Source organism: Leopardus geoffroyi, chromosome C1, assembly GCF_018350155.1.
Source record: "Leopardus geoffroyi isolate Oge1 chromosome C1, O.geoffroyi_Oge1_pat1.0, whole genome shotgun sequence".
Taxonomy (NCBI): Eukaryota; Metazoa; Chordata; class Mammalia; order Carnivora; family Felidae; genus Leopardus; species Leopardus geoffroyi.
The window spans coordinates 130,410,315-130,434,912 of record NC_059328.1 but is presented as its reverse complement, the minus strand read 5'-3'; the positions used below and the strand labels follow the sequence as shown (position 1 = coordinate 130,434,912).

Below are 24,598 nucleotides of genomic sequence, written 5' to 3'. Positions count from 1 at the left end.
AATAGATAGCCCCTATGGAAAACAGTAAGGAATTTCCTCAAAAAATTACAAGTAGAACTACCATAAGTTTCAGCAATTCCACTTCTGGGACTATATCTGATGGAAGTGAAAACGCTATGTTGAAGAGATCTCTGCACCCCCATGTTCATAGCAGCATTATTTATAATAGCAGAGATATGGAAACAGCCTAAGCTCATAGATGGATGAATGGATAAAGAAGTTATAGCGTAGATATAGATATAGATATGGATATAGGTATAGGTATAGGTATAGATATAGATATAGATATAGATATAGGTATAGGTATAGATATAGATAGATACACACTACATGTGGTAGTATACATATATATGTGTGTGTGTATCTATCTATCTATATATATATGTGTGTGTGTGTGTGTGTATCTGCACACACACACGCACACATACACAAAGGAATATTACTCAGCCATAAAAAAGGTGGAAAAACTGTCCTTTGTGACAACATGGATGGATCCTGAAGACATTATGCTACATGAAATAAGTCAGAGAAAGACGCTGTCTATGATCTCACTTATATGTGGAATCTAAACAACAACAAAACCAAATTCTTAGAGAAAGAGATCAGATTTGTAGTTACCAGAGATGAGGTGAGGGGGAATTGGATGAAGCTGGTCAAAAGATACAAACTTCCAGTTATAAGACAAGTAAGTACTGAAGATGTCATGTATAGCATCATGATGTACTACTGCTGTATGGTAATATTTAAAAGAGTAAATCCTAAGAGTTCTCACTACAAAGATAAGGTTTTTTTTTCTTTTTTTATATATCTCTATGAGATGATGGATGTTAACTAAACTTACGCTAATCATTTCATGACATATGTAAGTCAAATCATTATGCTGTACACCTTAAACTGAAAAAAAAAAAAAAGATAGAAATGGTAGTCAAAACTCCACTCCTCATTTCTTCTCCCCAGTTTGATCTTTAAATTCAAGTTTCAGCCCCAGTATAACTCTCAGGAAGGTTTTTGGTGTGGTTTTTTTTGTTTGTTTTTTGTTTGTTTGTTTGTTTGTTTGTTTGCAAATATTGACATGCTGATTCTAAAAATTTACATGGCAAGGCAAAGGAACTAGAATAGCCAATTCTGAAATTTTGGGGAAAAAAAAAGAATAGTCAGAGGCCTCACATTTCTGGATTACAAAATTTACTCTAAAGCTATCAAAGCTATTGTCATCAATGTTTTGTCAAAAGGACACACACATAGATCAATCAAACAGAATGGAGAGCCAGAAACAGATGACACAAATATAGTCAACTGATTCTTGACAAATGTTCAAAAGCAAGTCAATGGAGAAAGACTTTTAGAATAATTGGATATCCAAAAAGAAAAAACAAACAAACAAATAACTTTGATCCATACCACCTACTGTATTTAAAACAAACAAACAAAAAACTTAAAATGATCATAGACCTAAAACTTCTTCTAGGAGAGATCTGCATTACATGGGGTATGTCAGAGAGTTTTTAGATACAACTCTAAAAGAACAACACATAAAAGAAAATATTGATTAGTTGAGCTCTCAAAATTGTATACTTTGGCTCTGTGAAAGACCCTATTAAAAAGATAAAAAGACGGTCCACAGAATAGTAAAAAAATATTTGTAAATCATATATCTGGTAAAAGTTTTATATTGAGAATATATAAACACTACCCAAGTTCAATAACTAAAAACAAAAACACCAGATAGAAAATGGGCAAAATATTGGAAGAGACACTTTACCAAAGAAGCTATGTGGAAATCATCCTCATTATCCTTAGTTTTTAGGGAATAACAAATTAAAAACACAATGAGAATTTGCTATATACCTATTAAAATTTTAAACTATGACAATATCAAATGTGGATGAAGATGTGGAAGAATTGTAACTATCATACACTGCTTGTGGGAATTCAAAATGGTATAGACACTGGAAAGCGGTTTGTTAGTTCCTTTTAAACTTAAACAGACCTTTGGTATATGATCCAGTAATCCCACTACTACGTATTTATACCCAGCTAAATTGAAAAACAAATGTTTACACAGCTTTATTCCTAATTGCCAAAAACAAGAAAGAACCTAGATGTTTTTCACAGGAGAAACAAACTCCAAAATATCTGTACAATGCAACACAGAAATTATCTATTTATCCGTGCAATAATATGGATGAGACATGAAAGCATTTTGCTAAGTGAAAGAGGCCAGATCCCAAAGGCTACATATTTTTTTGATTTCCAGAAAAAGGGAAAACTATTGGGATGGAAAATAAATTAGTGGCTGCCAGGGTTTGGAATTATGGGCTGAGTACAAAGGGATAGTTTAAGAAATTTGTGAGGAAATTGAAACTGCATACATTTGCCAAAATCCATAAAACCATACATTACAAAGAGGGAGTTTTACTGTATGCAAAACAAAAACTAAAAAACACCCACTTCTATTCCACACTGATTTTAATTTTCTGGTTTCTTACCAGGTCACATACATAAGTCTAACTTACAACCTTTGCTCTCATTTTTCCTTCCCCATGATCAATGCAGAGACAAAAATCCAGACACATTTGACTTTTCCCATGATTCACTAAATCTCACCTGTGTGCAGGAAGATGTGGCTATTATGCCACATGGCTATTATGTGCTTCTCTTTGTGTCTCTCAAAATATATTTTTGGTTACACTAGTCACAAAAGAGGCACTCAAAAAGTTCCAAGAAAAAAAAAATTAAGTCCTTTAAATAGTCCTTGAATAAATCAATTTAACTTTATTTTATCTAGACTGCCCTAAACTTAGTTGAACTCAGGATTTTTTGTTCATATCTACTAACTTTCCTTGGAGGTGGTTTAGTAAAATATACTTTGAGAAACATTTATGGATGTTGAAATACATTTTTGCACTTTGGATAATACTTAAAAGATTAATTTTGGACTCAGAAAAGGTACTGAGGTCTTAAGAAATTTCAAAGATTGGGGTGAATTGTTTTGACTGCCAATTTAAAGACCATGTGATATTCATGAAGCCTATTATATACTTGTAACCATTACAAAGCCACAGTTCACATAGTCCAGTCCCACAAAGGGGTCGTAATTTAAAGAATCCAATCTGTGTGATGAAATTAATTTCAAGATAACTTGTTATTTATTTAGTAACTTATTTTTTACTTAATAATTTATTTGCTTAATATTAACTTAATATCTTGAATACCATGAAAAAGCTGCATTGTCCGTGTAATATTTTTTTAAATCCCCTTTTTCCCTTTCCACTGCATTTATATACTAAAACTTTTTCCAGCTCTCTCTTCTTAACTGCTCCTGAAAAACTCCTCAAACCTTCACTACCTCGTCTCTTTTGGTTCTGCTTCACTCACCATTTACTCTTGAATTGCCACTGAGGTCCAGGGAATCTGGCCAGGAAGGACTTTCTTCAGGGAGGAAAAAAAGGGGAAGCAATCAACAGGCCCAAGCAGAACCCTCTTAGCAGGCAGAGGAAGGAAAATCCAGGAAATACTTAGCAGTAATATTTATTCCATTAACTACTTAAAGAGGGGCATAGTGCTCCCTGAGAAAGAGTTTTTAACAGTAAATGATCAGGCAGTCAACGTTAGGGAAACTGAGGGCCTCCATCTTTTGGCCCCGTTGTGACCATTGTGGCCAATTTTCAGTTGGGTAAATTTAAAAAGGAGTATAAAACTAAGAGACGATGCCAGTCAAGGTTCAGTCAGGATGGGGTGCCTGGCTGGTTCAGTTGGTAGAGCACGTGACTCTTGATGTCAGGGTTGTAAGTTTGAGGGTGTAGACATTATTTAAAAATAAAATGTTTAATTTTTTAAATGTTTATTTATTTTTGACAGAGAGAGACAGAGAGAGAGAGCGAAGGGCAAAGAGAGAGAGAGACACACAGAATCTGAAGCAGGCTCCAGGCTCTGAGCTGGCAGCACAGAACACAGGAACTGTGAGATCATGACCTGAGCCAAAGTCAGATAAACCGACTGAGCCACCCAGGCACCCCAAAAAATAAAATCATGAAAAAAAAAAAGGTTCAGTGAGTATATTTTGAGAAGCCAAGCAGTTTCATGAAGGGGAATCCATGGAGTGATCTAGGGAAAGATGTCCGTGTGACCACCACTCCGTGGATCCACACCAAGCTTCCAGAGAGGGGCTTAGGGCCGTGACTGCCCAGTAGGCACAGCCGCTGGAAAGAAGAGCTGGATACAGATGGAGGAGAGTGAGGGCAGGCTAGAACTCTTGGTTTAGTCTGTGTGTCTCTCTATTAGAAGCTGAAGAGCTTGAGAGAGGAATGGCTGCCTCCGGGCTTCAGACGTTCTGGATCTCATGCAGATATAGATCTCTTTGGCCAGCTGTAACACACAACTTTGTAGGGGAAAGGATCCTAGGAAATGTGGTTCCTAGCTTGATGGAATCACATAAAGAAACCTAACACAGGGGTTATTAGTGAAAAGAAAAAAGGAAAACATCTCCTTTGTGGTTGAAAACGGCATTTGCGTGATTCAGATTTAACAAGTTTTGGGGGGATTTCCACTCAAAGTCAGACATGATGGCAGTTATTTTCACATAATGTACACACACATACACACAACTTCTTCAGTAATATCACACTATATGCTACTTTTCCCCATTTCTATTGATTACAAATGAGAAAAATGAAGAGTTTGAGTAGATCTGGAACTTTACTGACAAGATGTAAACAGCAATACTCTGTGAGACAATATTGTACAATGGTTAAGAGATATAGTTCCAGAGTGTCTGGGTCTAAATCTTGGGTCCTGTCATATAACAGTTGAGCGATCTTAGAAAAAAATACTTAATTCCTCTATTCCTCAGCTTTGTCATTGCAAATTTCAGATAATACCCACCTTACAGGGTTGTTGTAATAATTATATATGATAATATATGTGCAGCACCTGGGGTTAAAAAAAATAGAAAGTCGAATTTAGGAATGATTAAAAATAAGTGTTAGTGAGATTCCTGCTTATGCCTATAAATATAATTTTTTAAAGACTCAATTGCTAAACACTTTAGAAGGGTTTTTAATTATACTTAGGCATTTTTTTAAAGTTTATTTATTTTGAGAGAGAGAGAGTGAGTAAGGGAAGGGCAGAGAGAGAGAAAGAAAGAGAGAGAATACCAAGCAGTCTCCATGCTGACAATGCAGAGCCCGATGCAAGGCTCAAACCCACAAACCATGAGATCATGACCTGAGCTGAAACCAAGAGTTGGACGCTTAACCGACCGAGCCACCCAGGAGCTCCTATACTTAGGTATTTTTAACTTATGTTCTCTCTTTTTTGCTATCAATCAAAATGCTTATATCTATCATTATTTAATAACATACAGATAACTGAATATGTTACATATATCATACAGTCCCAGAATCCAGAATATTCAGTTTCTAAATTATAATCTGAAGTTATACATAGATATGAACTGACATAAATAATTCCAAATTACTGAATAAACAACTGAAAATAATTGAGTTAAAGGGAGCACAAATTATATTTTAATGACTTAAAAAATAAAATGGGACATTCTATTGCCCTGTATATTGCTAAATCTATATGTCTGCATGAACTTCCTGCTAACACAGCTTCATAATCTGGATCTCTGCCTAAATTAATGTCAAACCATTAGGCCTTTCTCTTTATTATTTCTTGATAATCAATAGTGATCTCCTGTCCTTGGTTCTTCCTTTATAGCTATTTATCCTAAATGGGACAATCATTCATTTTGCTACAATAAGTAAGACTGTGTCTCCCAAGTTATATGGCATTGACTGTCACTTGTTCACCGTTTTTCACTCACATGATATGCTCTTTTCTGCAATCCTAATTAAAGCATAATGTACTTCTCTAGATCATTTATAAGATTCTTAAAAAAGGAAAGACCACGGACAGAAAATATGGTTTGATTAGCATAAATTGGATGAATTTTAACTCATACAAAATATTAGCTACCTTTCAAGTGTTCTGATCAGAACTATTAGCATTGGCATGTGCTTTTTACCTAGTAATAGTGCAAATTAACTGGAAAGGGTTTTTTTATTAACTTCTCTGTTCTTCCCTTTTATACACATGAAGACATGGGAATATTGACTGATTCTGTATAGCTCGTTTTAAATTAATGGCTTATTTTTATCCATTCACATTATTCAGCAAAGTGAGTATCAGATTTAAGCTATGGATAGTCAACCATTTCAAGGAGCAATGAGCAGGCGGGGGCCCACCCATTACATTTCACTTATATTACAACCATATGACTCCTAATTGAGGGATTCTCTGATCTAGAAGACAATGAGTGACCCTTAGCAGCGATATCCTTCAAGAATGCAGGTCCTCAGTATGTGTCAGCATGTGATACAACATATGGTATGTATTCAGTCCCTAGACAAAGTTATACTTAAAAGAGTTATGACAGTTGGCTAGCTCATGCTTTATGAGGCAATGCCACATTTGGCCAGTAGATAGCACTCAAGATATTTCAATAAATGAAGAGAAGGCATCTTGGTGTGATGATTACTCTGCTAAGGAAACAGACAAGTTCATTTTAGATCAGCAGAGGGGCAAAATAGATGCTTCCAAATGGTTAGAAATTGGGATTTTCATACCAAATCTCAATAGCCTTTTAATGTAAACCTGTACTTTATTAGGATAGGAAAATTACCCCACTTGTTTTCTAACAGTTTCTGTTTGAAGGCAAGGAAAGTACCATCCATTTGACACAGCTTGAAATAAAACATGAGAGCAGCATTTGAATAGAAATGCTGGGGTCCAGAGGGACTACGAAGTGAAATATGGCAGTTGTATTTTACAAAAAGGCTCAAAATGCAACCCTGTAGGATTCATCCATCCTGCTAAAGAGCACAGTTCAAAAGCTATAGGTATTTCCAAATACAATGTTTAAACAAATAAGAACCTGGCTGAAAAAAAAAAAAAAAAAAAAAAGACCCTAATTGCTTGAAGCTGGTAGACAGTGCCTTGGTGTGGTTAAAACCACTGGTATATGTAGCTGCTGCTATGCTTTGGTAAGTGATGGCTTTCATGGTGTGTACGGAAGAACTCTTGTACCTTTAGAGGTGGGAATAGCTGCGGGCTACTCCTGTGATTTTGCACCATCTTCCACAGGTTACATTCCCAGTTCATCTGATGCAGCAAGTATGGGTCTGTGCTGACAAACAAGATGCTGGGCATGGAGGTGTTGTCCAGGCAGATACAGAAAAGCAGAGTGTGAGAAGTTAGGAGATGAGAGTCATTCGAATATCTAGCAAAGAAAACTGGAGGCAAGAAACGACCACGTCAAGGAAAAAAGACATCTGAAAAAGAATCTGTGAGAAAACTAAAGAAACAACTTCAACTTCCTTCTGCAGAAAATCAGTGGTGGTTGGAAGGTGTCAGGCTATTTACAAAAGTCAGCTCCTGGGAGGTTTTATTCCTTGCTCCCTGGGGCTCCAACCTCAAGCTTTCTGCAGCTGCTGCCCCCAGCCTACTTTAATGCACTTACACACCCAGGATGGCCAACCCAATATTCTGCTCAAAAATTTCTTAATCTAGCATCAAAATGCCTGAAACTACCTTCAGACTTTGAACTTGCTATTAATGGGAATCATTACAATGCTTCTCTTGTCATTGTTTGATTTGAGCTGTGTTTGGACAGCAGCAACCGAGAGTGCCCTGTTAATATGTGAGGGAAGTAGGGGGTCCTCTCTAACCTTTTTTCATCCAGGATTTCTGTCTTCCCTCTTCTAGGAACCCTAAGCATTCCATTCAAATTGGAAATTTTCCATTTAATTACTAAAGATCGTGTTCTGTAAATGTGGTTTTCCTTTGCTATGCCTTTCTTAACCATTACGGATCAGCTGTAGGAACTCCGCAGCTCCACCCCACCCGAGTAAGCCTAGCATAGTCAAAGTCAAAAAAGCAACTGGAGTCTGGTCTTCTCCTGCCATGGTATGGCTGTGTGACCTTGGGAACATCACTTTCCCTCTCTGTGCCTCAGTTTCTTCATCTATAAACTAATGGGCTAAGCAAGATGTTACAATTCTAACCTTCTATGATCTGTTCTCCTGCCTTCACTCCATCAATGAAGTAACATTCAAAGCAGGTTAAATGATTTCCTAGTTATGACACCCATCATATTTGATGTACAAGTAGAAAAGGTGTTTATTCAGTCAAATAATCACACATATATGGACAGTGCATGGAAACATACATGGAAAGATAATGACAGGCTTATAAAAATCAATCCAATTTGGTAGAGATGTAATATTAGCACTCAGGGAGGAACTCTCTCCTGCCTTGTCAGTCTTGAGTAATGTTCTCTTCACCCAGTAACCCTCTAATCACAGGACCCACTGGGAACCCCGGGCCACCTCCCTCCCCTCTAGACTCTCCTCTTGATTGCTGACAGTGGCATCAACCAGTACATTCCTGGTAACACCTTTTAACATCCAAGGAAGAGATGGTGAAGAGATACTGTTGTGACAATCAGCGTTGGAGAAAAAACAATTCCCTACAGAGGAATCCTTTGATTTGTGTTTGAACCAGGAGCCACTGATAAGTTCATGTGATAAAACTTTATAAATCCTCCAGTCATGCCCAAATATCTACAAAGAAAATGTCTAGCTTTCTCCTGAGAAGTCCTATATAACTAAGAATAAAAATAGGTTCAAATGATATTCTGTTAAAACCTTAGTGCATTCTAAATGGGAGGCAACAATTCTGTAGGGGAAGGAAGGAAGGAAGGAAGGAAGGAAGGAAGGAAGGAAGGAAGGAAGGAAGGAAGGGGAAAAATATAAGTTACTGGTAGAGCAGTAGTTTTCAACCATGACTGTATAGTGAAATCTCCTTGGTGAAAACTATCAGTGCTCAAGTCCACTTTTAGAGACATTAATGTCCCCAGTGATTCCATGTGCAGTCAAGGTTTAAAGTCACTGTAATATGGCATCATATTTTATTAAATAGTAACTCAAGAATACTCAATTACTCAACAAGAATGGCAACTTAAAAGGATTTTAGTTGTTCAGAACTGCTACTAAAAGCCCACCAGCTTATTACAGAGGTCTAAGAGTTCCAAAGGCTTCCTGAGAATTCCCTCTATCCTTGGGGTAAGTAGTGCCATATTCCTGAGTCCTGAATCCCACTTCCCTAAAGGCTGCAGAGTAGCCCCATGCCACGTAATTCTCTTCATGTCTCACTCTTCTAAAATTATTACCAGATCATTGCTTCAGGCTCAGTCCAGTCAAGTTTCTTTTCCTAATAATAAGATAGATTCTGGGGCTTTTAGCATCCATAGATCATTCCCACAACCCTTATTAGCTAAAGGTTCATTCATTCACTACATCAAAACTTTTATAACTGCCGGCCAGTTGAAAAATACCTGAGGAAGAGTGATGAATTGAAAAGAGCACTGAACTATGAAGCCGGAGGCCTTGAATCAAGTTTCGAATTTGCCCCCACCTCTCCAGATGACCTGAAGCAAGTCACATAACCTTTTGAGCTCCCATTTCCTTAAACATAAAAGTGAGAAAGTTGGTTAATGTCTAATATCTACCGCAACTCTGAAATGCTATCCTGTGTAACATGTTCTTACCCACATGCTGGTGATGATGCTAATGAACAGTAGAGACTGAGAAAGTAAGTACAGAGAAGCACAAGAAGCAAGCTAATTGTCCAGATGAGCAACAAGTTGACAAATTTGCTCTCAAAGCATGGACAGCCCTGTAAGCTGCCTTTTTAAAAGACAACAATGGAGTCATATGGCAGAAAAATTTGTTAGGCTCTACTTTCTGCCACTTGTCTGTATGAGAAGACTATTTTCACTCCCCTCACACTGTGAAAACCACCCTTGCAAAATGAAAAGGCAATGATCTGATTCTCTAGTTGTTAAACTGCCTATAAGAAAGAAAGTGGTGATGTTTAAAGGGGAAAAAAAATCCTCCAATATGCCAGGAAAGTTTAAAAATATTCCAACCCCAAGTTCAGTTCACTGTTCCATTATAATAAGCTCATGTACCCACGTCTCTCCATTCTTGTCTTTTCAGCTACCAGGACCATCACGTCATGGGACCTCCTCCTCAAGACCACCCTGCATGTATATATCTTTATGCCACTTGGTGTATGACTTTTCTCCTCCAAAAAGCTGTAAGATTCCTTATTTCCTACAGATCAAGCTAAACTATTTAGCTTGGCATTCTTGGATCTCTACATTCTGGTGCATAGCCCACCTTTCCTCTTGCTTTTCCTCAACACATGTCCCCCAGCCAGTCTGCTGCACTTACTGTCCATCTTTCAATTATGTCACATGCAGTCCCCCACACTGCCTTTGCTCATGCTCTTCCTGCCACATGAAATGGCTCTTCCCCTTTTCTCCCCGATAGACTCATCTTGGCCATTCCTGGAAACTGAGCCAGTTCCCATTTCATGTCTGCTACAAAACATCCATACTGGCCTACAGTGATCTTTCTTCTCTCCAGCTGTACGAGGCAGCACTTAAGCTTACACTTTCCTGTAATGTCTGCTGTGTTTTGTTTATTGAATGTTTCCTAATTAGACTGTATATGCTGAAGGACAAAGCAATGTATTAAATGCTACTTTCTGCCTATGTTTCCTCCTTCCTCCCTCCCTCCCTCTTTCTCTCCTTCCTTCCTTTGTCCCACTTTCCCATGTACATGCAGCCAGATTTAGAGAATACAATACACTATCGGCAGTCACCTTATAAATGAACACAGTAATACCAGACCTTAATCAATGAGGCCCTTGTTGCTTCTCTTACACGGCCTTATCAATGGGACAGAAAAGTTCTCTCATGTCCCTTAGTTTTTAGCTTGGAATTCAACACCCTTCAGTATGTTCCTTTGTGAGAAACTTTGTAGTACTAGGACACATGTCCAAGTATAGCTTCCTTTAAAATTTTCTGTATGTGGGGCGCCTGGGTGGCTCAGTCGGTTAAGCGTCCGACTTCAGCTCAGGTCATGATCTCACAGTCAGTGAGTTCAAGCTCCGCATCGGGCTCTGTGCTGACAGCTCAGAGCCTGGAGCCTGCTTCACATCCTGTGTCTCCCTCTCTCTCTGCACCTTCCCTGCTCATGCTCTCTGTCTCAAAAATAAATAAACATTAAAAAAAATTTAAAATAAATAAATAAAATAAAATTTTCTGTATGTTTCTCAAAAGTGCAGAAATGGTGTCAGAAATATGAACAACTTTAAAGAGTGAAGTATCCCAGTAATTAAATCCCTTAATTATTTATTTCAATAGTGTGTTAACTCATACACTCATCATTTAGAGAGTTAGTAGTAACAGAATTGGAAACTACTAAGTCAGAAAGGGATCTCACCCTCTGGTTTTATAGATGAGTCAGCTGAGGCTCAGACTCTAAACGAGTCGAAATCTTGCAAAGTCCTTTGCCCTCCCCTTCCTCTTCTAGCAGCACACCTCCTAACAGGGGTTCCTCTATGTCTGCCAAACCCTTCCCCATTGAGTCCTTCTTGTTTCCCAAAGACTGTCTGTGAATAAAATCCTTATTCAGGGACCTAAAGTAGAACAAGGAGATCTTCTAATTTTCAAAATGATCTTACTTATGCTTCGAGGATAGAATAACTTTCTAGAAGTGGGCTCTAAGCCTCGGTAAAGAGAGAATTCTATGGACCTGAAGGGTGGCTCTAGGAAGTGAGTTATAGATTTACATATGCAAATAGCGATTGTGTCTAAAAGTCTGTTGCAAAGAATAGTAAGAGTCTGAGGACAAGCAAAAGCGGGAAGGGGCTGCTGCATCCTTTGCCATAGGGCCCTGGGACTCCCAGTCAGTCCTGGCAAGGGGTTAAGAAGGATACATGACCCTTCTTGCCTCCCTACCTCTATACACAGAATAGAGTTGCATTTGAGAGATACCCCACCTACAGACTCAGGAACAACCTGCTCTCAAAGTCGCACTGGGATCTCAGAACACTGGAATAAACTCCCTCCCCATCTGTACAGTCTTGGCATCCCCAGTGAAAGGGTGGGACCTTGCCCTACCCAAGTCAATTCTATTATCCTTGGGACCTACCACAGAGGCTGCTCTGCTTCAAACGTGGTCCTGGACCATTTAAAGATTTACAAAACTCCCCTTCTTTTCCTGTTTTGGGGTGGGAGGTGGGCAGTAAGAAGAGAAGGGTTTTCTTAAAATTCCCCTAGGAATTTCCCCTAAGATTCCATCCCAAACTTCACTTTTTGTTGTTTTATTTTTTTGAAGGCTGGAAATCAATCGCGATTCTTCTCCCTTGCATCAGTATGTTTTTCTTCCGTAAGTTAAGAGCTTTGTGTTTCTGGGTGTAGGAAATAACCTTGTTTTGCTCATTCTTGTCAAAGCAGCTGCCCAGAGACTCATCCCTGGATAAGTGACTGTACTTCTCTGGACCTTAAATTTCCCACCTGTTCAATAAAAGGGTTGATGAATGATGGCTACATTCCCATCCACCATAAACATTGGAAGAGCCTGAGGCCCATTGCCCTTTGACTTTTCCCCTCGAATGTCCAGCACAGAGACGGTTAAGGGTTCAGGATCTCTCCAATGGCGGGTTGTTAACATGCGGGTGAGGTTCACTAGCTGCAGATGTCAGCCTCACCCGGCCTCAAAGATACCCCTCTCCAAGATTTCCCGAGTGGGAGGCTGCAGTGGGGTTTTCTCCGTTCTTCTCCCGCGTCCCGGCAGGTTTGCGCGGCGCAGCTCCGTTGGTCTCTGGGCCACTCAGCTGTCTACACCACCTTCAAACCCGAGCAAGCCCCGACCGCACACCTAGCTCGATTTCTCCCGGCTCTGCCGCTACCCCTTCTCCAGGTCCCTCTCGGTTCCCCCTACTTCCCACTTCCAGAAATCCTTCCAGCCACGCCAGCCACACTTCGCACCCCTCGCTCAGGGCTCAGGAGCTAGGCGCTGCCGCAGAGCGGGGCGCTCTCCCCAGGCGTCCGGAGCTCCAGCCCCACCTCCCCGCTTCAGCCTTTCTTGTTCGCAGCCCCCCACGCCCCGCCCAGGACGCTGCTGTTGCCTACGCTCCAAACTCCTTGGGTGTTCTCCCGGAGCCCTCTTTCTCGCAGCCATACAGGGAGACTCCCCCCGCCCTACCTCCCCAGTAAAACGAGAGCGGGTCAGTGGGCACCGGACAGGCCCTCTGCTGGGCGGGGACGGGGGCAGAGAGGGCTCCGGGCCTCCCCCAGCTCCGGGGCGCGCTCAGCTCTGCTGTGCAGCTGCACCGTGGAGCCGGATCCCTAGAGCAGCCTCGCGCGGGAACCGGTACCAAAGCGCCCGAGCCGCCGCCTCCGGCCCGCAGGCGTCCCCCGCTCTCACCCAGACCCCGGAACGCCGGAGTCCCGGGCACCCCTGGAGCCCCGCGTAGCGTGCGGGTCTCGAGCGGCCCCACACGCTCCTTTCCAGGCCCCCTCCAAGGAGTGGCGCGCGGGGGGCCCCAGAAGCACCTCCCGCCAGCCCGCCCTCCCCCTTCACCTTGCCCGCCCGCCCACCCGGCCCGCGCGGCGCGGCGCTGCGCTTGGATTCCGGGAGGAAAGCGCCGCACAGTGTCCCTGGCGTCTTCAGTCCTGCCCCTCGAAGTGGAGATGCGCGAGAGGCAGGCAAGGGCGCGCAGCTCGTGAGACGCCGCGCCAGCCGGCACCATGCGCCTGCGGCCGCTGCCCCTCGTCGTGGTCCCCGGCTTGCTGCAGCTGGTGAGTGGCCAGCGGGCTGCGCGCCCCACGCGCTGGGGACGCGTTTCGGCGGGAAAACCGCGCGGGTGGCCGACTCGGACGCCGAGCCTGGGGCTTCATGGGACCTTGGGGCTAGGAGTGCGCGGAGTGGAAGGAGTTTGGGGTTGCTTTAGGGGTTAGAGGGGAAGGATCGCAGAATGGAATAGAGGGGACCTGGAGGCGGATGAGGGGTTTAGCAAGGGTTGGGACTTGAGAGCTGGGGTAAAGTAGGCGGAAAGTGGCCGGGAAGAAGGTGCGAGAGGGGATGAGGGTACCGGGATACGATGAGAATGGTCTGAAAGATTTGCCTCCAGCCCAGAGTTTGAGGGGCTTGGTGGTCTTTATATTTCACATGGTATTTTGCCCAGATGTCTGCAGACACTTCTTTCAAACCCTGACATCGTGCCTCCTGTTTTTAGGGTCAGAGGCTGCAGGCTAGGGGAAAACTTAAGCAAAGGACCGATTGGGGGGTGGGGGGGGGGTGGGAACGCAGACTGGATTTCTCTTCGTTTTCCGTCCAGCGCTGGGGACTGGGATGGGGATTTCTGCCGTGGGGATGCAGGATCTAACTTTCACGCCGAAGTCCACGCTGGAGCCCCAGCTCGGGAATCTCCAAGCAGTATGTTACCAAAGACCTCTGCTGCCTGGTCTGGCGCCTGAAGGGGCTCTAAGGAATATGAAGGGTATTAGAAGGTGGTTCAGGGTTTGCCAGCGAGGCTTTGGGCGACTGCTCGCGTTGTAACTATCTTCTCTCCTCGCTTTTCCCGCGTGGCGCCGTGCTCGCCTCCTTCCGAAATATACCTACATACTGTATGTATTGCTAGTTAATTCTATGTCAGGGAGCCACCAGTAAAAGCGTCAAGAGGACCACTTTTAAAGTAAAATTACAGAAAGGGACTGCTTTCGCCTGTGTGATGGTTTTCTCCTGCTCTCTTGGCACTTACCTTGATATGGTGCTGTTAAAGAGAGCTTTCTCCAGATCCCACGCTTTTTGGTCCTCATACTTAAGATTTTACTCAGTTAGCTCCGGGCTGTTAAAAAAAGGTTAAGGAAACCAAGCACTTAGAGAATGACGATGTCTTTCTTCTCTTCTCTTCTCTTCTATCTTTCTATTATTTCCTTCTGGAGGGTAAGATCAAGTAACTTACGAAAGTTTCTCTAAGAGATGTATGATACTGTAGATGCAGAGATACTTTGCAAGTTTGGAGAATGGAAGGGATTCTAAAAGGTCTTAGTGAAGGGGAGAGGATAAGAAAGAGCCTGGCCATTCTCCTTACAACAGAGATTAGCTTCACTTGCACAGCATTAAGTGAGAAATTCTTCAGTGGCATCAAGAGGAAAATGCAGTGGTGTTCCCAGATGTCCTTCAGTGAGCCATCACATGCTGCCTATATACAATACTGCATGTTACAAGACATTTTAAATCTAAGGCATTGTGCATGCAACATATATGCCACATCAGACTTTAGTGTCACTTGCTTTTTCAAATGTTTAAGCTGAATTCCAATAAAAGGTGATCTGGTCAGCAGCATTTGTATGGTGTGTGTAAGTGAAACTAAAAGCCTGAGGAAATCAGGTACTTAGGTAAGGTCTTCAGGATATCTTCATGAATCTCTTAGTTCGTTAATTTAATTTTGCATTCAGTGACCATGAACTGTGTATGTGTTCCACTGTGTTAGACTCTTAAAGATGAGGAAATACATTTGGGCATCTGTTGGGAAAAAGTTCTCCCATCAGCTGCTATACTGGAAATGTTAGATTTTTTTTTTTCCACACCACCATAGTCAATAGGGAATAGGAAATACATCTTGAAGGGATTATATACCCTTCTTAAGAGCTAGATTCTAATATTACAGCATGGATTGATTGATTCATTTTTAAGGAAGCTTATGTCAAATTCTAATCCGTTTTTGGATTGTGCTTGGGTTGTAATGTTTTTTTTTTCCTGGAGCACTTTATCATGGTAAGTGAGGTGGGAGCTGCAGCCCTGTGATAAGCCCACATTTCTTACACTGCCATCCTTTTGGACAATAAAAGGCTGTTTACATTCTCCACATTCTTAGAGCTGTTTCCAGCCTTATAACACAAGGAGGTTACCGTGTAAAGGAAAACAGAGTGGCTTAGGAGGGTGGATCTAAATGAAAATATTCCCCAATCCCATCATGTACCCCACCCCAGCAGGTATAAAAAAGGGCAGATCTAATTCCACCCTTTGGGTGGCTCACAGCTTTAGTCTACCTTTTCAAGCTGATATTGAACTGATTTGCTAAGTCCTAACAGCAAGTGGATAACACGTTTTCTAGATTTGAAAACTAGTCTTTTAATTTTCTAGGAACTAGAAACATATGTAGTTAGTAGAGGTGCCATTGGGGAGGTGGGGGGGAGGGGCAGGGCAAGGTTGGGTTATTGCTGGAATCGGCTTTTACTTTTTCATCCATACTGGCAACCTGAAGAATATACTTTTTAAAAAATGCTAAATATTTTAAGTGAGTAGTGGATTCATTTGGGGATGTTGAAATTTAATTTTAAGAAAATTGCCTTTTTCATCAAAAGCAGTCACAGGGAGTTGGGTCTAAATAAGTCACTAACCACCTGATACTGGTACAATAGCTAGAATGTTTTTACTTGTTTTTTTAATACTTAAAATTTTTAAGAAAACAATAAACTGAATTGATAAATATTGCAGGCAACCTATGAAGTATGTGTGTATGTTACTTGTCCCTGCCCAGTTTTCCTTGCCTGTGTGTGTCCAGTGTTTTAACAGATAGGTTACTTTCCCTAATTAACAGGATTACTAGGCATTTGCAAAATTTAAATATCAATCCTGAATGTATTATTTTCTCTGAAATCCTTATTCAGCAACACATTCTTTATTACAGTATTAACAGCGCATTATTTCTTTTCTGCCATCTAATGATGAGAAAATTAGCATTTGAAATTAATATTATAACACAATGAGTGTTATTTCCTGACATGATACAAAGGCTTTACCAGATGACAACTTCTTACAGATTTACATGATAATGTGTAACTCATAATAAGTGTGATTTTTGCCTTTAAGTAAAAAGCAGATTGTAAAAAGATTAAATTTGAATTTAAATGGATTACTAGCTTGAGTTTAAGATAAAATTCAGTGATCATTTTTTAAATAAGTTTGTTACACATTTCAACTTGTTTTCTATGATATAATAATTTTATAAAGTAAAATATAAATTAGAAGTGATGTAAGGTAGCGAATTTTTAGAATTCTATAAAATCAGAATACTTGTGATGCAGGTATTACAATTTTAAGTTCATCCTCGTAGAATATCATCCCACATAAACTTACTAAGGGTATTTTGTTTATCCTTTAACAAGTTAATAATTTTAGTATTTGTTTAGTACAATATTTATACTACATATTTATTCTCAGCTCTATATTTACAAAAAGTGGTAACTCATGACTGTCTTCCATTCAGAAATCACAATTTCCCTCTTAGAGTTCTGATCAATAAACATCAAAACAGTATTTTCTAGTGTAGGATCAATAGTTGTCTGTTGGCTAGATGGCAATGCACAGTAGAACTACTGCCATGTCATGGTTACGACTTAGAGTTGGCTGGGCATTAAAATTAATTCCTCATTAAAAGCATCATTATCTTAGACATTTTTAAAGATGAGACTCAGGATCACACAGCGAAGCCCTCCATTCTAGCCACTCTTCCAGTGTAAGTTGTGTCCCCTTGGTCTGTTCTGAGATTTATGTTATCTGGTTCAGTTTTAAATGCCTTTCACACAGGAAACTGACTCCTCTTGGGAACTTATTTTATAGCTTAATAGATTTCCAAATGGAAAAGAAAAGCTTTCTTAATCTTTGTTCTGTTTTGCTTTGTTTTTTAATATTCTTTTCTCATTGTTTTTGATTAATGGTCAAAATGCTAAATAAGGCAGAAGGCTTTCTGAAAAACCTTTTAGAGGTTTTACATTGTCAGCTTAAAATGTGTAGCTCTTGCAAATCGAATGAATTAAGAAATGTTGATTTTATAATACGTTGCCCACCTTTTACCTATGAAGGATCTAATCAATACACTTTGAATGATTTAGACATTTAGCGGTAGCGATCAACAGTGAATATCAATGTGTCAAGGGTTGTGATTTCGTAAAAGCTCTCTGACGTCTCTTACTGTTTACATATTCTGCGGACTCCTTTACCTGAAGCATTGCTGGGTAAGATTTGAAAAAAGAATTATAGCTGCACACTCAAGTGCCTACAGTTAGGGCTGTGTCAGCGTTTCTGTAAAGAATCTCATTTCTATCTTAGCCATAAGCATTATTGCCGGTAAGAAGTTGGCATTTAATATCTGGATTTGGGAGTCAATTATTTTAAAGCTGCTTTAAAATATCGGACCAAATGATTTGGGGCACTCACCCATGTGAGGCTACTCTTTCAGTACTCTTACAGTATGCAACAAACTAATTTCTATATTATTTTGGCCCAGAGGTTATAGTGTTTAACGTATTTTAAATAATCCTTTCCCAGTTAACCTGTTTATTGCATCATTGTAGGATTTTGTAACATGACTTCATCAAGAGTGTTTTTAATGGTGTCAAATTCAGATGCCCTAATTGTTTTTATGAGTCTTTATTTGCTAACAATCTACTTAAATGTTTTACTATTTTTGATATGACCAATGGTGTTGATGACATCTCTTTATGTTGATGGCATTCTTTATTTCAAAACCTGTTCAATAAAAAAGGATCTACAGCAATTTACAGCATGGAGTTTCATACTATAGAAAGAATCCTAAGATAGAATTGATTGAAAACTTCTATTTTATGTTATTTTTAATGTATGAAAATCTAGAAAAAAACCTTCAAACAAATGTTTGGTTCATTGTGCTCTAAGATCAATGTATAATAAGGAATTCTGTTTCTTTATGGAACGACCATTAAAAATTAAAGTTTCGTTATTTAAACCCAAAAGCCATAGAACATATTTTCCTTTTTCCTAGCCAGTCATTCAAGAAATTAAAATAGTGTCTTTAAAATTGCATTCTTGTGAATTTTGTCTTTCTTAGGCAATGGTCATATGGTAAGAGACAAGGGAAGTTTTGTACTCTTAAACTACAATAATAACATTCTCTGAGATTTGCATATACTCACCCTTTTCAAGTTTCTTTTATATGGTTTATCACGTTCTATTCTCCGAATAAAACTATAAGATCTAGAAGGATGTCTTAAACGTTTCCATTTTGAACAATGCATTTGGTGTTCCATTTCTAAATAAATTGTACCCTCAACAAATATTGACTGACTGACTGTTTGAACCCGGACTACACACCGAGACAATAGCAGATGTTGAGGACATAGCAGCCAACAAAATAGGACTGGCCTGAGAGTGAGTGTGTGAATGTGTGCACATACATGTGTGTGTATGTATCTTGGGCAACTCATTTAACAACCTCAAACCCTTCATCTGTAAATGAAGTCATTAATGATAAAGTGGATGAAAAATGATTTCTGGCATCACTCTCCTTTTTTTAATACATGGTAACAGTGTTTCTGGATTTTTCTTTTTAGGAATTACATCTTTAGTTACTGTACAATTTAAAGTATGTCTTACAAACATATTGTTTTAAATATAAATTTTACTTTGAGTTTATGCTGTTAACCACATCACAAAGGATATGTATATTTAGAAGTAGATTTAAAACGCTGCAAGATTGACTAATGTTATCCCTGTTATGGGAAGGGAAAATTAATTGAAAGTAGGCAAAGGGAATTGATGAACATTTATTTAACCCATATAATCAATCAAATCAATAAAATTTAAATTAAAATTGTGCATTCAGGCTCTTTCCCCTCTATACTATTTTTAAATTGTAAACTACTAACATCTAGTGATTACTTTAAATAAATAGTAAATTGACTCTCAGTTAAATTCTAATTATTAAGATAAACAACATTACAGTTTAATACTGTACTTCAACCAGAAAAAAGATCATATGACTTTTGTGTGCCTTAGTAGAATCCAGCCTATTTGACACAGAAATACTTTTAATTACTAAGATTTCAGGAGTTCAGATGTAAATAGTACAACACTTTTAAAAGAAAACCAATAAAGAGCTGGTATGTGAGACCTTATCAAAGATGGAGAAAATGTCAGTGGTCATAACTTTAGGCAACAAGCCATCTGAAACAGGCTGACTAGTCCTGGGGATCAGTCCAGCTACACTTGAAACAATGTAAATGTCTAAAAACGAACCCTGACTTTGTGATATTGCTGTTTGGACCAAATAAGGTGATTCTAGGGTCAAAAAAACACTCATTTAAATCTCTTCATGCAAGAATATGCGAGATTGTGATTTTCAAGCATTGTAATATAATACTGACACTTTTAAAATCTCTCTCATCAATTTTACCTTAAGTTACCTAGCATGTATATATATTCATTCAAAACAGTAATTAATTTAAGAAATAATCTAGATGATTTGCAAGGAAAGACCACATGTTTAATTTATATGGTTATATGAAGTCCATGTGATTTCCATTCCAGAATTCTACCCCTCTTTTGTGTGTGCAGGCTTAACCAGTGAAAGTGCTCTATTGAGTCTGACAATCTGCACAACATTTTGAACGGATAATGTCTACAGTAAGAGAATTGAGACTCAAAAGAACTGTTTAACATTTTGTAGTAATGATAACAATAATTTTTATTAACAAAGTTTTGCATTTTGATAATCCACGATAGAAGACAGTTGGGGTCAGTATAAGAATATTGCTATGGAAATAAAAAAGGGGGTGAAGTTTTCAAAGGTGTGTTTTCCATAGTCGTGAATTCATGTGTTGCTCCTATGTTGATGACTCCCAAATTTGAACCTCAGTCTCTACCCTGTTGTTCAGGATCCAAGGCCACATCTCCAGAGCTTACCGTTCATTGTAACTTGGATGTTTTACTACTCTCTCAGCTTAACATATTCAAAGCCACACACATCTTTCCTGAACAAGTTCCTTACACTATTCATGGGTTTAGATCTTGAGGTCACCTATTCCCCCTTTTTAATGTCTGGTATCCTTGTATTCAGACAAGTGACTTGGAATAAAGCACTACATGGTTTACTACAGTCTTTCACACATGTGATCTCATTTTATCTTCACATCAGCTTGGAAAGGTAACCAAAATAATAGTTACTGCATCCACTTTACAGATGAAGAAACAAAACCTTTGAAGGTTTCAGAGATGGACTGTAGACCAGAAAAAGATAAAACTTGAATCATGTACCTAGTCCAGCTCTTAGGTCAGGCAGCATCCATTTGTAGCAGAAGGTTGTGAGATCTGTCTTTGATGTCCTGAATGATAGGCTTGAGGGACACTTCTAGGAAATGTCTCATTCTGTTCAGTGTCCATGCTGTGGTAGAAACCTCAACTCATCCATTTTAGGAATGTTTTAAACAGTTTCTCATAAAGTCAAAGAAGGTAAACACAACAAACAGATTCTTGGATCATGTCCCTTAATCAGGAGTTCTATTTAGGACTTAGCCTCATAGAGTTTGCCAAGTACTTTGGCTTTTATACAGCTTTAGGGTTAAGTTGTTGGCTAAGTAAATATGGTTCCAGTTAAGATCAACAGAGGATTTGAGAGTTCCTCTAATTTCTCAAGATCTCAACCTGTACCACTTCAGATTGAAAAGATGAAAAGGAAGAGAGTGAAAAGTCTTAATTTCTATTAAAGGCCATTTAATCCTGGTTGTCTAATGGGCAGGTGGGAATATGAGAAGGAGCCTGGGGGATGGGGCGGGGCTACCTAGTAGGTGCTCACACTGGTGCAAAACTTGCAAGCATTCATATTTAATTTTGCTTTACCAGTAGCATACTTCTTCTTGCTCTCTCTTCCCTATCTTACATTTTATGAAAATATGTATCTTATTATAAAGGTAATAATATATCATAGTAGATTTTGTTGGCTGTCCACCCAGATCTCTTTGAAATGTTGAAAAGACATTTCTATGGACCACCCCTGTAACCTTTGTTCCCCACCCCCAGCCTCCACCTTTTGGTTTCTATTCTAACACTGGGCAACTGTGACTCTCCTTCAGAGGAGCACCCCAGGTGTTGGTGTTGATGCACCTTGCCAGAGAGCACTCAGAGTCGCATTGTCCTGTTCCCTTCCCACTCCCTTCAGCCAGCTCTTAACAGGTAAGTGACTCAGAGGTGCCAGGGTGTGAAAAGCCACGTTCCCTTGCTCTGAAATGTAGCAGAATGTTCTGGAGTTCCCTTTGAGGCAGCACGCTGAATCTACCTCAAGTGCATTTTGCTTGAGATCACATAGTTCCATGGCTTCCTCCCATTCTCTGACCTGCGGCCTCTCTCCCTTACCTGACTTCCCTGAAACCGCTTCATGATAAATCACTTGCATTCAAACACTTGTCTCAGGATTTGCTTCTGGAGAACTCAACCTCAGATTTCTGTTTAATTTTTTTTTTTAATATTCATAAAATTTAAAGTAGCCATTCTCAGCCTTGTCTGCTTTCTGCCTTCTTGCAGTTAGAGATAATCACTACTAATAATTTAATGTATATTTTTCCAGAAATTGTGGGTATATATGCTTTTATCATAATTATAACAATACAATATTCTGTAATGTATTTTTAATACAATAATATATTGTAGCCATTTTTATGCAATATAGAACAACTTGTATTTTTGAGCATTCATAGTATTTCACAGCATTGACATACCATAATGTATTTGATTAGTCCCTTATTAATATTTGGATTGTTTTTAATTTTTTTAGTATATTTGTGAATATATAAAATGAATTCCTAGAACTGAAAATACTGGTTCAATGCTGGGAATGTACAATATGGTTTTTGGTAAATATAAATTACCCCCTAAAAGACTATACCAAAATACAGTACCACACACAGTGTATTTGCATATTTATGTCCCTATCTGAATAGTGTTTTCCCTTCTTTTTTTTTTTTTTTAACTTTGCTAATCTATTAGAGGAAAACACCTCATTGTTTATTAGGAAAGCAACGTGTGTTTTCATATTTAACCATTTGTATTCTTACTCTTATAAATTTTCTTAATTTTTCCATTTTTTTCTACAGCTTTAAACTTCAATATTTTTTTTATTTTGCGTTTGTGCAGTTGTTTATTTTACTATTCTTGGACATTTTATACATTGTAGGGTTGTTGTGGACACTGTTTCTATGCCTGACATTTAAAAATTATATTTTGCTGGAATATAAGGAAATATATTTATTTTCATATATTTGTGTTTATAGGAGTAGAACTCAGAAATGTAATTTCTGAAGGAATTTTTATTTTTAGTAATTCTTAATTTGATTCTCCTGGATTTTATATATAGACAATTATATTATCTATAAATAATCTTATGTTTGGCTCTTTCTATTAAACACTGATGCCTCTTGACTTAAAATTTATTCTCCTAGCGTATGGAGTAGAAGCTTCAGAATATTGTTGACTGACACTGGAAAGGTAGGTATTTTTTTTCATATTTCCAACTGTAATGTAAACTTTACTAAATATGATGTTTCCTTTTAGCTTCTGATAACGAATCAAGTTATATTCCAAATTAAAATAAATTTGTTGATCATAGAGGTCGATTTGAGATATGTTTTCAGCATCCTTCAAAATGATCATTTAAAAAAAAAATGCCTACCTCTTTATGTTTCTTATTTATGAATAGTTACCCTAATAAACTGCTTAAACCAAGTTAAATTGTCTGTATTTTACTGTACTTTTTAAAATTTTTTTTAAAGGTTTATTTATTTTTGAGAAAGAGAGAGATAGAGTGCTAGCAGGGGAGGGGCAGAGAGAGAGGGAGACACAGAATCCTAAGCAGGCTCTAGGCTCTGAGCTGTCAGCACTACTTGTCAGCCGGACTCAAACTCATGAACAGTGAGATCATGATCTGAGCTGAAGTCAGACGCTTAACCTACTGAGCCATCCAGATGCCTCAAATTATCTGTATATTAATACACTGATACATGTGTTTTTATATTGTTAGTATTTTGTTTAGGAATACTATTCATAAATAAAATATAGCAAAAGTGTAACACAGCAGGTTTTGCATTAGGATTATTCAAGAATCATAATTAGAAGGACTTCTATTTATTTCTCTCAGTTCTGGAGATATTAAAATAGTTGAGAATTGCTTTCTCTTAGAAGTTTGTTAGGGGTTATTTAATCCATTTGAGCCTTTTTGTTTTAGGAGAGATCTTTTATTTTCTTTTAAGAGAGAGAGCGTGAGTGCGAGCAGGGGAGAATGGCAGAGGGAGAGGGAGAGAGAATCCTAAGCAGGCTTCATGCTTAGCTTGGATCCCGACATGTGGCTTGATCCCATGGCCCTGGGACCATGACCTGAGCCTAAATCAAAGTCCGATGCTCAGTCCACTGCCACCCAGGTGCCTCAGGAGAGATTTTTTTTTTTTATGTTTTAAATTTTTTTTTTTTTTTTTTGGCGGGGAGAAGGGACAGAGAGAGAGGCCCACACACACAGAATTGGAAGCAGGCTCCAGGCTCTGAGCTGTCAGCACAGAGCCCTACACGGGGCCTCAAATTCATGAGGCGTGAAATCTTGACCAGAGCTGAGGTCTGACACTTAACCAACTGAGCCACCCAGGTGCCCCAGGAGAAAACTTTTACAAACATTTCATTGTCATTATGGCTCCTTCTCCTTTCAGATTTTTTCTTCAGTCCTTATGGAATCGCTTTTATTAATTTTAAAAGAAAATTATGCATTTTTGCGTATCTTCAGATTTATTTAGCATAACATTATATATGTTCTTAACTTAATTTTTAAAAATTTACTCCACACTTTTGTGAGTGCCATATTTACCCCTCAAGTTTGT

At 39.0% G+C, this 24,598-nt stretch overlaps 1 protein-coding gene across 1 annotated transcript in view; it reads left to right on the top strand.

Moving 5' to 3' along the window:
- The first annotated feature begins 12,765 nt into the window (after window positions 1-12,765).
- NXPH2 (neurexophilin 2) overlaps window positions 12,766-24,598 on the top strand; it is a 114,025-nt gene continuing 102,192 nt past the window's right edge. The window contains exon 1 of the mRNA XM_045479679.1: window positions 12,766-13,720. Coding sequence (XP_045335635.1) covers window positions 13,670-13,720 — 51 coding nt within the window. The 5' untranslated portion in view covers window positions 12,766-13,669. The remainder of the gene's footprint in view (window positions 13,721-24,598) is intronic.